Source organism: Puma concolor, chromosome B4 (genome assembly GCF_028749965.1).
Source record: "Puma concolor isolate L17-30 chromosome B4, mPumCon1.1.hap2, whole genome shotgun sequence".
In the NCBI taxonomy this organism is placed as follows: Eukaryota; Metazoa; Chordata; class Mammalia; order Carnivora; family Felidae; genus Puma; species Puma concolor.
The window spans coordinates 89267852-89284577 of NC_141673.1; the positions used below are offsets into that span (position 1 = coordinate 89267852).

At 37.2% G+C, this 16726-nt stretch overlaps 1 protein-coding gene across 3 annotated transcripts in view; it reads right to left on the bottom strand.

Moving 5' to 3' along the window:
• Positions 1-7732: 7732 nt before the first annotated feature.
• Positions 7733-16726, bottom strand: part of PDE3A (phosphodiesterase 3A) — a 315627-nt gene continuing 306633 nt past the window's right edge. For all 3 annotated transcript variants that reach the window (XM_086713941.1, XM_025930318.2, XM_086713942.1), the window contains one exon: positions 7733-11841. In XM_086713941.1, coding sequence (XP_086570067.1) covers positions 11600-11841 — 242 coding nt within the window. In that variant the 3' untranslated portion in view covers positions 7733-11599. The remainder of the gene's footprint in view (positions 11842-16726) is intronic.

Below are 16726 nucleotides of genomic sequence, written 5' to 3' on the forward strand. Positions count from 1 at the left end.
GAGGATATAAAGATGGTAAATTAGTATATGAAAAGATGTTCCACATCATTAGTCATCAGGGAAATGCAAGTTAAAGTGACAGTAGGACACCAATACACGCCTATTAGAATGGCCAGATTCCAGAACACTGACAACACCAAATGCTGGTAAGGACTTAAAGCAACAGGGACTCTCACTCATTGCTGGTGGGAATATAAAATGGTACACACACTTTGGAAAACAGTTTAGCAGAATCTTATAAAACTAAACGTATTCTTCCCATAAGATCCAGCAACCACACTTCTTGGTATTTACTCAAAGAGTTGAAAACTTACATCCACTCAAAAACCTGCAACACAGATGTTTTTAACAGCTTTATTCATAAAGGCTAAAACTTGCAAGTAATCATTTTGTCCTTCAGCAGGTAAGTAAATAAATAAACTGTGGTCCATCCAGACAATGGAATAGAATTCAGTACTAAAAAGAAATGAGCTATCCAGCCATGAAAAGACATGGAGGAACTTTAAATGCTTATTTCTAAGTGAGAGAAACCAACCTGAAAAGGCTATATACTGTATGATTCCAACTATACGACATTCTGGAAAAGATAAAAGTATGAAGATAGTGAAAGACCAGTGATGGGCAGAGGTTAGGGCTGGCAGGGGGCGGGGGGCGGTGATAAACAGGCAGAACACAGAGGATTTTTAAGGCAGTGAAAATACTCTGTATGATACCATAAGGACAGATACATGTAATTATACATTTGTCCAAGCCCTTATAATGTACAACACCAAGAGCGAATCCCAAGGTAAATAATGGACTTTGGGTGATTTAGGATGTGTTCATAAATGGTCCATAAATGGTAAGTTCATTAATGGTAACAACTGTGCCACTCTGATAGTGAGATTGGTAATGGGGAAGGCTGAGTGTACAGGGGGCAGGGGTATATGGGAAATCTCTGTACCTTCCCCGTAGTTTCACTGTGGGCATGAGCTTCCATCATGTGGAACAACCATGTGGCTAATATGCCTTCTTTATTTTCACTGTGTTCCTCATCCTATTCATGATTTGTAGAAGACATAATTAGAGCCCCCAAAGAAGTCCACCCCATCATCCCCAGAAAATTATAAATATGCTAAGTTACATGGCAAGAGATTTTTCAAATGTAATCAAAGATCTTAAAGTAGGGAGATCCTCTTGGATTATCTGGGCCCAATATCATAACATGAGCCCTTAAAAGAAGAGAACTTTCCTAGCTGGAGACAGAAGGATGCAGCAGAAGTCAGAAAGTCTCAAAGTGTAAGAAGGAATCAGGTGACATCACCAGTTTGAAGATGACGAATGGTGAGAGAAGCAATGCCTACAGGAAAGAAGTTGCCTGAAGACCCTGAGAAAGGCTCTCAGACATCAGCTGGCAAGGAATGGGGGACCTCAGTCCTATACCACAAGGAACTGCATTCTGCCAACCACCTAAATGAGTTTAGAAGTGGATTCTAGAGACTTCAGAGAGGAGCCCAGGCTGGCAAACACTTTGGCAAATACTTGATTTCAGTCTTGTGAGAGACCAGAAAGAGAGTCCTGCCAAGTCCCTCTAGACTTCTGACTGGCCAAGCTCTGACCCAATAAGTCACCATTGTTATGTAATTGATTGTTGGTTTGAAGTCACCAAGTTTGTGGCAATTGATTATAGCACAAATAGAAAATGATTACATAATCGTTAACTACTTTGCACTCTCTGAAGACCAGGACTTCTCTGAATTCACCTTTGGCATCTTACAGGGAAAAGGCAGTCAAACTGACAGAGTAAGCACAAAGTATGAACCAATATGTTCTCCCTATGCCCATCCAGCTCTAACTGGCCCCAATAGCCCAAAAGATCTCAGCCAGCATGGGCAGCCTGATAATTCTTCAAATCTGACAAATTTCACCAGAAGTGGACCTTGGGCTCCTTTATAAAGCCAGCAATGATGTCAGAAAGAATGATCAGGACCTGAAGTAGCTTCAGGATTAAATAAGCTTAAATCGATCCTAATAAGCAGAAGAGTTTCTAATTATTTAAGAACTGATTTTATTTCATTTTTCTTTTCACTGGTTGGGGTGTACCCATATCCCGAGCTCCACCTCACATGGCTCAGCAGGCATAGGGGTGATCTGTAGAGCTGACCCAGGACACACTAAACTGATCTCCAAGGCAGTGGCTATGGTCATCCCTTTGCCCTGGGCTGAATCTCAGGAGCCATTAGAAGATACCTATCATCACTTCTCTTACCCAACCATGTAAATGAACATTTACTTACCTACGAACAGTTTTGATAGCACCTAGTTGCAGGAAGGAGATGAAGGTTGGGACTGGAATTTCCAGCTATTGCTTCCTTTCCACTGAGGACATCACTGTAAAAGGAAAGCCTTGGGAGAGGGATAAAGTTTACAACTCAAGAAGATACTGTCAATCTTCTGCCCTTTTGTGCTGTCTGTGATTGGAACTTTGTGTGTGTATACAAAAGAAAGAAAATATATGTATACAGTGTGTGTAAATACTCCACTGATAATAACTTGCCTAAGACACAGAAATACAAATGATAGATGGTTAGTTCCTTTGGTGAGGGATAGTTTGGGGCCAAAGTGAAGAAAGCTACAAATATACCAAGTTTAGGAGCAGGGATTTTGCCTAACAGGGAATGAGGGAAATCTGTATGTGTAGCTTAAAGAATTAATTCCTTGGAAACTGTGGATAAAAATCACATTTGCTTTTTTTTTTTTGTCTGAAGACTGTATGTTTGAGCTAGTTAAAACACTCTGAATGTTTTGAATCGTTCAGTTTTCTTAAAAGCTTTCAAAGATGCAGAACAAAAATTATTCTGAGTCTGTACAACCAAATATCCCATGTATTAGGCATCAACAGACAATCCGTATAGGACAAATTGTAGTATTTATAGGATCAATGGCAGAGCTATTTTATAGAACTCTGCAGCTGAATGCCAGAAATCTAGGTATGTTGATTATGGTGTTAACTATTTGATTAGACAAAGAACACAGCTTAGTCACAGAGAGATGAAACTAAGAATTCATCAGCAATAGGCAAGGAAATGTGACCATGGGGGAAAAAGCCCCCAGGAGTCCTTAGGAATTGTAGGAGTCCAGCAGATGTCTCACTATAGCATGTATAGCTGGGCACAAACCACTGCATTTGGATATGAGAGGGAAGGATGCGTTCAAAACTGGACGGAGGGCTTGGATTGTACAAATAACTACATCAAACATAATACCACAGAATTATATTTATATTATACATTATTTTCACATTGTAACATCCACATTGATCATCTGTGACACAATTCTAATAATTTTGAGTATATGTTTACTGTAATATTTTTATATATATATATATATATATATATATATATATATATATATATATATATATATATATATATATATAATCAAGAGGCACTTCCAGTAATTCTGGCAAAAAAGGAGCATCAATATAGTGTCTATGCTAAAAAATAATAAAAATAAATACAAATTAATATTTTTTCTGTACAATTTTATGTTTTACAAAATATTTATCAGCCATTAACTAAATCACTTAACAAATAATTTTGATAGGAAGATACGAAGTATTGCTACATGTATTAAGTGTGAGATACAGGTGTAAGGACAAGATTTACTTCAATTGCAAAATGATCCCTTAAGTCCAATGCTTCACTCTTGGGTTTCTAAAAGTTGATAAATTTGGAGAGTTGTTAATAAACACGTTCAGTTGAGAGTGGTAAGAACTACCTTGTTAAAAATTGTCATGTGCAAAAGACATTCCCTATACTGTTACTTTGGTTGCTACTTATTTGAAAATATTGCTTTTCAGGAATACTAAATTAAGTTAATGTAATACTCTCTGGTTTGCAAATACCCTACAAAGTCAAATATTTGGGACTTACTAATATAAACTTTCTAATGGCAGTTTTTTTGTTTGTTTTTTTCTTCTTAGGAAAAGGAAGAAATAATGACTGATCAGAACAACTGTTCCATCGGGAATCAGAAATCCATTTCAATACCAAAAACCAAATCAAATTAACCAAATCAGCCCAAACCAAAAATATTCTACATTCAAATTAAAGTTCTTTCAGTTGCATATACAAATATTACGATAGAAAGCCAGGAAGAATTCTTACTCATTGTTTTGCACTGAAAGTTTTGAATATTTTTAAAAGCACCGATTTTTCATTTTCTGATTTGCATGACCAAAATCTTTAGGAAGAAATATCAAGGGGTGGGTGGGTTCAGTGATATTTATTTCCAGTGCTCATCAACTGACAAACTGTCCTTGTTGGAGCAAAAAATGGTATGCATACTTCTGTGAGAATATATCAAGAAATGAATTGACACTCAAATGGAAAACAAAAACAAAAGCAAACCACCAGTTAAGCAAACACAGTATGGTAAAAATCCCATGCAGATATTTGACAGAATATTAAAAAATAGTGATTATATAAAAAAACTAATGAATAAATATACACTAAATGTCAAGCCAATAAACCCCACTAACAGGTAATATATAGGTAATTAGGATTATTATTTAAAGATAGCAACACTATAGTACGGGTTTATGCTTATAACTAGCTAAAACATAATATGTGATAGGAGTTTTTAAGCCATAAAAATAACCAGTTAATTTTCAAAAGAAAGTTGACGGAAAATTCTAACCAACAAGTTATATACACAAAACATCTTTAAACAACTACTTTTAATTTTACATTAAATCATCTAAATATTTTGCTATTATATAGGGAGTAAAATTACTAGAATTAAAAGAAAAAAAAAAGTCCTTCCCATCAAAAGGTACTCAAGCAGCAGTTTCTAAGTTCTAAGGGCTAATTCACATTCCAAAGCATGTGTACGTGCTGACTGTATAATGGAAGTCAGGGCTGAAATATGGATCCATTAAGTGTCTTTACTCAAGAGTAACTGATAACTAAATTGGTTTATCACAAAGATGGAGGGGTGTGCTGGCATGATCCTTCACATTTTATGTTGTGTTCACTCCTGATCCATAACCTTTTTTTTTTTTTTTTTTTCTGCTTTCTGGTACCATGGACTGCACAATGAAACTGGGTGTGGAGAGTTGTAACTTAGGTGAAGGGTATTCTTATTCCTTATTATGGCGGAGAATTTCTGATCACTTTTCCTTGACTATTTTGAGTTAGAGAAGTAAAACTGAAGAGAAGTCACACTTTTCTCCTATGAGTTTGACTTTCTTTTTTTTTTAAAGAGGAAAGGAAGAATTCCCTGCTAAAATTTGTTTCATTTGAAATAGGTACTTTTACTGACACTGAAATTTTAGTTAAAGCAGTAAAGCTTTAACATGATTTTTAAAAATTTATGTTTCTGTTAATGAATTTCAAATTCCGACCTACCATTTGATCAGTCTTGGTAGATGAAGTAGTGGGTGTAGTTTATTGCCTGGTCAGTGCTTCATCTGTGAAAGTCAAGATTAATAAGATTTAATTATTTTTAGTAATGAAGATAACGTATTTGGCTTTTTAACAGTGTTATAATTTACTAAAATATAATCTACATTAACAGACCATTTACTTTAAAACAATCTAATCCATGAAAAATTGCTGGATAATACATTCCTTTTTTTTCTGGACAAGTCTGAAAAACTCAGGCTATAATTTGTGCATTTCATCTAATTAAATTATTGGTACTAAGTTTATTTTTATCTATTTCATGTATTTCTTTTTTTTTTTTTTCAACGTTTATTTATTTTTGGGACAGAGAGAGACAGAGCATGAACAGGGGAGGGGCAGAGAGAGAGGGAGACACAGAATCGGAAACAGGCTCCAGGCTCTGAGCCATCAGCCCAGAGCCCGACGCGGGGCTCGAACTCACGGACCGCGAGATCGTGACGTGGCTGAAGTCGGACGCTTAACCGACTGCGCCACCCAGGCGCCCCTATTTCATGTATTTCTTGAACCTGCCATAAAACAATTTCCTCCCTGAGGCATGAGAGATATTAGAAAAATAATTAAATATTCTTTCCAGTTTTTTATGACACAATAGTAATTGTAATTCTATCAATATATTTAGCGTCTCTCTACCATGGAAGGTCATTTTGTGAGTTTTGTTGTAATTGAATAACAAAAAAACTTTTAAACAGCTTTGTTTCAAAAACTATATCAAATTTAAATATTTTTGATAGTACTTACATACGATGACAATATTACTCTCTGAAGCATTTTTTTAATGGATTATTTGCATGCTTAAAGAACCTCTTCTTGATGTGAAGCAATGAGGAAACTTTTCTGAACAGGTACATGTTCACTATCTATCAAAAGAAGGGTTGACTTCTCTTCTGTTGAGGGAAGCAGAAATCCATGAATACCAATGCCTTTCAAGTAACCAATCTTAGGAGTAGAATATGGAGAAGAACCTGCTACCTTTAGATAGGAAATTTGGGCTCATTTTGCAACCTGAAGCACAGAGCAAAAGCTAATTTTGTTTTCCATCTCTATACAATTCCATATAATTTATAGTCTTACTGTACTAAAATAATTTACGGTGGATCAGTATTTATGAATCTGCAGATGTTAACATGGAGTTCCACCAAATAATAAAGCTTTAAGGTTTAGTTTTGGGTCTTTAAACATATTTAGCAGGACAATGCCTAATTATTTTTTGTCACCATTGTTAACCTGTTTGAATGATGTGATAGTATGAATGTAAAGATCACTCAGGTAGGTAAAAGCACCATTAGGTAAGGTAAAGTTGCAGCATGGTAATAAATGAAATGTGTGAGGTGATACGCAAATTGCCATGGTATGTAATATAGACTGAAAAATCTGTTCTTCTCTGATCATGGATTATTAGTGCTAAACATTATAAATACCATGCAAACCTCAATTTAGGTTGCTGAATGCATTGTTTATAGTTTAATTAATTCAGTGCTTGTATGCACTGAATATGCAATCAATCAAATATGCAATAAGAATTTGAGTATTTACTAGAGGAACAAACTGATATGAATACAGGTGGACCTAAAACTTGCATATTTTGCCCTGATTAGAGGTTCTAAGAGTAATTTAATTTTGGAATGCTCCTCGCTTAAAACGGCTAATTGGTCTCCTAATCTTATGGTGGAATTTTGTTGAACAGATTAGAAAAACAGACGAACAGTATCAGCAAATTCAGTTTCCTTTCATGGAAAAATCACAAGAGAAATGAATGACCTAGAACAACGATCATAAAGTATTTTGCTGCTTGTTAGGAGCGAAGGTGAATGAAAGAAACTCAGTTTGGTTTCGAAGTATACAGATATTTTAGATATCAATGGTCTGGAGGTAACCTATGAGCATTTGAAATTTTACTGATATTTTTCTTTCCACACACAGGAGCTGAGAATCCCTAGAATAAGGAGAATCTTGATTTACCCCAGGCTATGAAAGCTTACAAAAGTTGGTTTTACTGGAGGCTTCTACCAGTTTGAAAAGACAGTTTATTTCCAAAGTGGCATATAAACCAGGAAAGGCAATAAGTGGGACTTAGGGTTAGGATGGAAGAAAGGACAGTAAGATCCTTACTGTGGTTTTCATTATTATTTTAGAAATATTTCAAAAGGTGAGGACAATGGAGATCCCCATACTGACAGCGAAGCACCAAAAATACCTCCCAAAGTAGGCTAGAAATGATTTTTTGATCAGTCACTTCTCATTGGTCAGGAATTGTTCATCACACAAATATCACTTATATAAAGCAGTCATTTCAAACTTTAGACTTTATTTACAATGATAATTTGCATATCTTTATTACTTAGAAAATAATTTATATTTTTCCACCATTTAAACAAAGAATAGGCCTGAGTCTCATGCCTCTTGCACAGCTTTTACCTTCAAAGAAAGTTCTCTGGGCACGTGACAGGGGACGTCGGGAAATCGCAAATCAAGAGAGGCAGGGGACATGAGGAAATCACAATACATACATGTAATACGAACAGTCTGCACATCGTACAATCCCTTTTCTTTAGTTTTACTGGGATTGCAATAATTAGGGGTTTGTTCTGGAAGTCGATCAAAACGGAACATATAGAATTGGGTATTCTGTTTTTAGAAAATGAGTATTTTCTTAAACATGAGGACATTCCTTCACTTGCCAGATGAAGACTAGTATAGATCTATCCTTGTACAGTGCTACTATCTTCATCTACTGAGAGAAAACCAAATCTTATAGAAATGACAAATAAAATTTTATAGTTTAGAAAAAAGCTAAAGTGGTGTTCTCACCAAGGAAACGATATCCTAAAGGTTGGCTTAGTTGGATACCTGGAAAGGACATTATAATAGCATGCTGGAAATGACAGTGATGACACTCATAGTAATACCTGGTCTTTTCCTTAACAGAGAGCAACCCCTAGCATCAAGGTCACCAGCTCCGAGTTTTCCTCCCATTGGGTTTATGGCTGTCTGTACAATGATCCTTTTTCCTAAATGGGCTACAGATTCCTTCATTTGAAAGACCTGAGTTTACCTAAATGGCACCTATAAATAGGCTCATATAAAAATGTAGCAAATTGCAACAAACACACTGGCACCATAGGGAATAAGCTCTGGAGTTGGAAGTGAACACAGTAATACTGCTGTCACCGAGGAGGGGGAGAACATAGCCAGCAGAAAAGATCTTTCTATGCCCCTGGTCATCCTTTGGGATGTACTGAATGTGTATGAAAGGGTCATCCTTGATCTCTATTTTTTTATTTCAATGGACTTTTAGCTGTAATATCCTGGCAACTGATTTTTGAAGAAAAAAAGGTGATCAATCTGCCTGGACTGATTAACACAATTTGGGAATGAAGAGGTTCTAAGTGCTTAGGCCACCATTATTTCAGGTACTTTAAAACAGAATAAACACAACTGGGTCATTTGCTAAGACGTCTACTCTGGCAGCCAGACTGGCCAGCTTTGACGCAGCACCTGCCAATACACAGTTATAGACTCGTGACTGTTTTGCTGTCACACTACTTGCTCCACAACCTATATTTGTGCTCACTTTCACCTGTGTTTTAGACACTTGTCATACGACATTTGGAGAGTGGGGAAAGATTTGTTTTCTTAAGTAATTAGGTACAAGAGATAAACGAGCACATTTTTTCCCCCTCTTCTCTTATTTGCAAGGGAAGGAAAACAGTTAAAGTCACTGGGGAAATGCATTGGACTCACAGTAATTTTTGCAAACATGAGACACAAAAGCATTACTAAGAAAATGGAAAACAACTCAATAAATCCTGAATAGTGAAGACCTAGTGTTAACACAAAAATATGAAATTATTCTCATTTTTGAAGCAGAGTCTGCATCTATTTGATCCTTTTTCATATTTTCCTACTTAATGGGAAATCTGCCCTGAAATTGTGTTTACTTTCGATTATATTATGTTTGCCTTATTTGAAAAATGCCATAGGTTAATGTAAAATCACTGCTTTGGAAAGGAAGAATATTCATTTATGAGAAACAAAAGCATTTTTAATGTAAACACTCTTTGCTATGACTTCAGAGGAAAGAAAAATTAGAAATCACCATCAAGGTTAACTTAGAAGCTAAGATCGTTTCATTGATGAACAAGTTCTTCTGTACATAGTACTGAAGGAGGAATTATAACCAAAAAACATTGGCAAGAAATGGATACCAATTATAAAAATTCAGTATTGGTTATGCAAGTCTTTCTCTTTGGGAGACATGAACCCCAAAGTGACCTAAAAGTTCAAAGTTCCTAGGAAAAAACATTCTTTGTGGCATCTTCCTTTAATTGGCATAAAATAACTATCTGATTATCATTTAAATTAGAATAGGTAGATATGTGGCTGTCCTTAGACCTCCGTGCAAATGATTCATCACTCTCTTACTGGGCTTGGAGATAGATACAATGTATAAAAATGGTGATTAAAATATAACTTTATAAAAATGTTTCCCTTTTCCTTTTTTAAAAAAAAGAGTTTACTATCTACAGAAACAAAAAAAAAATCTTTATATTTACATCAAGATAACTATTCATGACAAATATAATAATATGAAATAAAATATTGAAAGTGAGTATCAACTTTTTAAATAAGGTTTGGCTCACAGCATAAACAAGTGTAGATGAACAAATAAAAAAAAAGACTTTCAATAATAGGCCCAGTACCCAAAATTCCCTCTATAATTTTCCCTGCCAAAAGAAACATGACAATGGGCCAGATTGCAGACAGAAGCTACCTTACCCCACGGCACGTGGAACACCACAACAAGGTTGTTGTCAGTGGGACCTTCACCACCCAAAGCCAATCTTCAACAGTTGCCCAGAATCAGGCTTTCACTACGTCAACAAACACCAAACCCTAGGTTGCAATTTTCCCCCTTCATCTCTCGTTATATGTCCCATAGTGGGTTTCTGTTTGCCTTTTTTTCTTCTTTTCTATCACACATTTTGCAGCATATTTAAGACATGGAAGGTCACCGTGAAGAGTGAAGAGCAATTCCCCCAAGTCTCCTCTGGCAACTTTTCAGAATTCTAACCTAATTAAAAGATCGGACTTCAGCCCCTTCTTAGGTGTTTATATATAAAGAATGCCATCCCCTTAAAAATAGTTGATTTGATCTTACGTGAGTGACAGACATACTCACAGACAAACAGCTCCTATACATTCATTAGGCAAGCAGATTGGAAAATGCCTCAGTCTTCCAGGTTTAAGGCCGGCGATAGAGTGCCTCCAAGTGGTGCATTAGCATAGTACCAATCCCGTGGCCCTCTCACCAGCCTGTGAATACCCTCCCTCTTCAGAGGGCCCTGGACTGAAGCTAAATGGAGGAAGGCATTTGGAATGGCTGCCTCTCAGACACTCCAGAGTGAACTGCCTTCCGTTTGTTCAGATGTGCTGAGTCATCTGCTGCAGCTATTCTATGAATGACTAAAACCATAAAAATCTCTGTTGACATAAGCACATACATACACACAAGCATGCTCTCTCTCCTCTCTGTCACACACACACACACACACACACACACACACACACACACACACACACACACACGATATCGGCAGGATGTAGAAGAATTCAAATAATGCTCTGGAACTTTCATCTGTCAGTACTAAGAGCAAAAGCTCCTTAGTTGGTAACTTACATTCACTGCACTGTTTCCCTGCTAAGCCGCCCCATTTCCTCTGTGAATTGTTTTCCTTTTTTTTTTTCCTTTATAACTTACTATATCACAGTGACCACTATATATCTTAATATGAATGTTACTAAAGTGTGGAGCCAGTAACCCTGGCTTTCAGTGTGCATGTGCGTGTATGTGTGTGAATATGTTTTACATGTATCTACGTGCGAGCTTATATACACACACACATATATACTTCTTCCTTAAAAAAAATCCTTGGAAGCTGGTGTTGCAAATGTGAAAGCTTCTCCGAGCAAGAGTTTTTAACAATGTACCTCACTGTAAAAATAAACACATAAAATGCGAAGAATTCCCAAATGCAATAGCTGTTTGCCCATCTTCTTGTATTTCTACAGTGTTGTGTCTAAGTGTTGTGCTGGCTTGAAAAGAGTCTGTGACAAGTCACTCTGTTGGGAAACACAGCTCATTATATCCATCGTCACTGGTTTTGCTTCAGGGTTGGGATCTCCTCTCCTCTTGGCTTCCCTTTCTCTTCCTCTTCTTCCCTGATGGCCTGGATCTGTTCTGAGGAATGCTGTTGGGGTGACTGGTCCAGGGATTGACTCTCTATGCCCGCCAACCGCTGTTCCTCTTCAATGACTTTCTTCCACATCTTGTGGTTCTGCAGGAGGTGTTGAGTTATTTGGCAGTAGATTTTCCTCCTTTTGAAAGTTTTCTTTCCTGAGAAAACACCAAATTACTTATTTGTGTGCTGAGTACATGGTGGTTATTTTTTTTCACATCATTAATAGGAGCTAAAGTACCAAACAGATACATATACCACTTGATTTGTGTATCATCATAATGTTGCTTTCAAGAGTGGGGAAATAAGAGGGGGATGGCAACCATCATTAATATATCACGGTTACATCGAGACATACTGTGAACCGGATTTAATATCCAGTAATGCCCAATAAAAAGTTCTGCTTAAGTTTTGGTATTATTCTCAATACAGTCAGATCCTCCAGATTTTTCACCTGGACTACTGGAAGAACTTCTTGTTAGGTCTTCCTTTACTTTGTCAGCTAATTCAACCCACAAAAGTCTACAAGATTGATTTCTTTTAGGATGGTTTGGATGTTACTGTTCTGCTTCACACGGACTAAAATATTAATTTCAAAGTCCTGTCAAAGTTCTCCCACAAGCTGGCACAAGCATGCTTTTGCAGTCTTCCATCTTCCGCAGCCTGGCTTCTGTCTCTACTTCCATATATACACTGAACTCTTCTGTCCAGCAGGTACTGGCCCTCCTTCTCAAATGCTCTTCTCAGTCCTCAAAAGTTCATGCTCATTTATTATTTTAAGACTCAGATTTTACTGAATTGCTCCTATAAGAAATATTCTCTCCCCCTGTCTCCCCTCACTCTTCTAAACTCTCCTTTCCCTCCATTCATGCTTCCAAGAGTACACATTGTTTTCATTTTTTTCCCTTCTCATTATCTTGGTATCTTTTTCTGATAACTGCATATCCAAAATCAGAAACTCTCATCCCTTCTTTCAATTATATAGTTCTATAAAAGGTTGTCAAACTCTACTTCCCCACCCACCTTCCCACAATATAGCCCTGTTGCAGCAGCTAGTCAATAGGTGTGACCCAAATCAGGTCAATCAGCGTCTTCCCTTGGGAATTTTCCCAACAGCATGGAATCAGTCAGGGAATGGGGGCTGGGGATCTTTTCTCCTCTTCCTGTTTATGTGAAATGAAGTGAATATAGAGCTGGCTAGATTTCCAGTCTCACATAGAAAGAAAGGTTGAAAGATCAAGCTGTCAAGCAGGTGACTCAGAGACAAGAGCAGGTGCAAGTAAGCGTGAATACTGGACAACATCCCCATTACCTGAACCAGTAATTTTCCCTTTTGTATATACTCACTTTATTGGAGTCTTGTCACTTGTAACAAAAACAATGTCCTCAATGATGTGCATTCTTTTATTTTTATATTATTTAATTTTTTAAAGTTTATGATTTTGAAAAGGCAGAGACTGCACGAGTAGGAGAAGGGTAGAGAGAGAATCCCAAGCAGGGTCTGCAGCACTGTCAGCACAGAGCCCAACACGGGGCTCAAACTCACAAAAGTGTGAGATCCTGACCTGAGCCAAAACCAAAACTCAGACGCTTAACCCACTGAGCCACCCAGGTGCCCCAATAACATGCATTCTTTAGGGCACTTATCTTGCTCTCATATATTACAGGCCTTAGCCCCTCTACTAGACTACAGCTTCTTTTAGGGAGCCTTGTAAAGACAAGTATGTATCTTATACAGAATGAGGCTCAGCAAATATGCATTTGATAAGTAAATAAATTACATTGTCTTGGTGACCAAAACATTTCATGTGTTCAACATGGAAATAGTAAGGACAATTTTCACAGAATTGCATCTCTTAAGGAACTATAATATCATCAACTTTGACAGATGAAACATAAGACATTTTAAAGACCTTTGATTTGATAGCATAATTCGTTATTTAGTCTTCCAGTTCTTTATCTACTTATTAAGAACCTAATATGTACCAAGTATGGTAGGTTCTGGTCATTCACTGATAGACATAATGCCTGCCAGGCATGGAGCTTTTACTCTAGCTTTTACTCCAGCACGGAGTGAAAAGGTAGGTACAATCACACTGAGTCTTACAAAATCTTTTAAAGGTGCCAGAAAGAGACAAAAATTACTCAGCCAAGAGAATATGGCATGATGACCATGGCTTGGGCTAGGAAGAAAGTAATGAAAATGAAGACAAGTAGATAAATTTGAGACATATTTGTGAGGTTTAATCAACAGGACTTTGGCAACTGATTAGATGTAAGGAAAAAAAGAAGAGAGAGGAATCAAAGACAACCCTGAGCTGTCTGGCCTGAGCCATTGAGTAGGTGGTCATAAGATGTACTGAGAAGGCAATGTTAGGTGAGGAGATTTGAGGGAGATGCTGAACATGAAATGTCTGGGAGACCTTCAAGTGCAGAGGTAAAGTAAGAGCTAGACTTGAGTTTAGAAGAGGGTCTGCTTGCGGCCAGAATATAACTTTTAGTACCTTCATCCGAGTGGCCATCTTAGACTTAGACCAAGAATTTAGAAATTAGGCTAAGATCCCCTATTGGACTATGAACTTTCCAATGCACAGAAGCCAGGTCCCTCCTTTTGTGTGTATATTGTGTACAAAGCTCCAGACTTTAGTAAGAGTTTACTAGATGAATCACGTTCTTTCTAGTTTCTGTTCCACAGGTCCGAGTAAATGATGAAGTGGTGATGAGTGATAAAAATGACAATGATATGAAAAAGTGGTCCACAGGAAATTATGATCTAATGGGGACTACATTAAAGAGTTAACAGTACAAGTTACCAGGAATATCAGCAGGGATATTTGGGTTTACCTAATGAAGTAGTAATGATTTACAATGTACAATCTAAGAGGAAAAAAGAAGAAAAAAAATAGTAAGAATAGGAAAAAAATACATTAGCTATGAGATATGCCAAAGGAAGTAGATCTTTTGGAGGCCATCCGCCACAATTTTTATGGAAGTACTAGTGATTCTGTCAATAGTTTTATTATAATATACCACAAAAATTCTTTTATTTTACAGGGTAAGATCAATTTCAAAATACAGTTAAAAAAAAAAGGACGCTGGGGCGCCTGGGTGGCGCAGTCGGTTAAGCGTCCGACTTCAGTCAGGTCACGATCTCGCGGTCCGTGAGTTCGAGCCCCGCGTCAGGCTCTGGGCTGATGGCTCAGAGCCTGGAGCCTGTTTCCGATTCTGTGTCTCCCTCTCTCTCTGCCCCTCCCCCGTTCATGCTCTGTCTCTCTGTCCCAAAAATAAATAAACGTTGGAAAAAAAAAAAAAAAGACGCTGAAACTGAATTAGTAATCAAAAATCTGCCAAAAAACAAGAATCCAGGGCCAGATGGCTTTCCAGGGGAATTCTACCAAACATTTAAGGAAGAGTTAACACCTATTCTCTTGAAACTATTCCAAAAAATAGAAATGGAAGGAAGACTTCCAAGTTCTTTCTATGAAGCCAGCATTACCTTGATTCCAAAACCAGACAGAGACCCCACTAAAAAGGAGAACTACAGACCAATTTCCCTGATGAACATGGATACAAAAATCCTCAACAAGATATTAGCCAACCGGCTCCAACAATACGTTAAAAAAATTATTCACCACGACCAAGCGGGATTTATACCTGGGATGCAGGGTTGGTTCAATATCTGCAAAACAATTAGCATGATTCATCACATCAATAAAAGAAAGGACAAGAACCATATGATCCTCTCAATAGATGTAGAGAAAGCATTTGACAAAATACAGCATCCTTTCTTGATAAAAACCCTCAAGAAAGTAGGGATAGAAGGAGCATACCCCCAGATCATAAAAGCCATATATGAATGACCCAATGCTAATATCATTCTCAAAAGGGAAAAACTGACAGAAAGAAATAAAAGGCATCCAAATCGGCCAGGTGGAGGTCAAACTTTCACTCTTCTCAGCTGACGTGATAATCTGTATGGAAAACCCAAAAGACTCCACCAAAAAACTGCTAGAACTGATTCATGAATTCAGCAAAGTTGCAGTATATAAAATCAACACACAGAAATCGGTTGCATTCCTATTCACCAACAATGAAGCAACGGAAAGAGAAATCAAAGAATCGATCCCATTTACAGTTGCACTAAAAACCATAAAATACCCAGGAATAAATCTAAACAAAGAGGTGAAAAATCTATACACTGAAAAGTATAGAAAGCTTATGAAAGAAATGGAAGAAGACACACAAAAATGGAAAAAGATTCCATGCTCCTGGATAGGAAGAACAAATATTGTTAAAATGTCAATACTACCCAAAGCAATCTACATATTCAATGCAATCCCTATCAAAGTTACACCAGGATTCTTTACAGAGCTAGAACAAATAATCCTAAAATTTGTATGGAACCAGAAAAGACCCCGAATAGCCAAAGCGATCTTGAAAAAGAAAACCAAAGCAGGAGGCATCACAATCCTAGACTTCAAGCTATACTACAAAGCTGTAATCATCAGGATAGTACGGTACTGGCACAAGAACACTCATATCAATGGAACAGAATAGAGAACCCAGAAATGGACCCACAAACATATGGCCAACTGATCTTTGACAAAGCAGGAAAGAATATCCAATGGAATAAAGACAGTCTTTTCAGCAAGAGGTGCTGGGAAAACTGGACAGCGACATGCAGAAAAATGAACCTGGACCACTTTCTTACACCATACACAAAAATAAACTCAAAATGGATGAAAGACCTCAATGTAAGACAGGAAGCCATCAAAATCCTTGAGGAGAAAGCAGGCAAAAACCTCTTTGATCTTATGTGCAGCAAGTTCTTACTCAACACGTCTCCAGAGGCAAGGGAAACAAAAGCAAAAATGAACTACTGGGACCTCATCAAAATAAAAACCTTCTGCACAGCGAAGGAAACAATCAGTAAAACTAAAAGGCAACTGACAGAAAGGGAGAAGATATTTGCAAATGACATGAGATAAAGGGTTAGTATCCAAAATCTATAAAGAACTTCTCAAACTCAACACCCAAAAAACA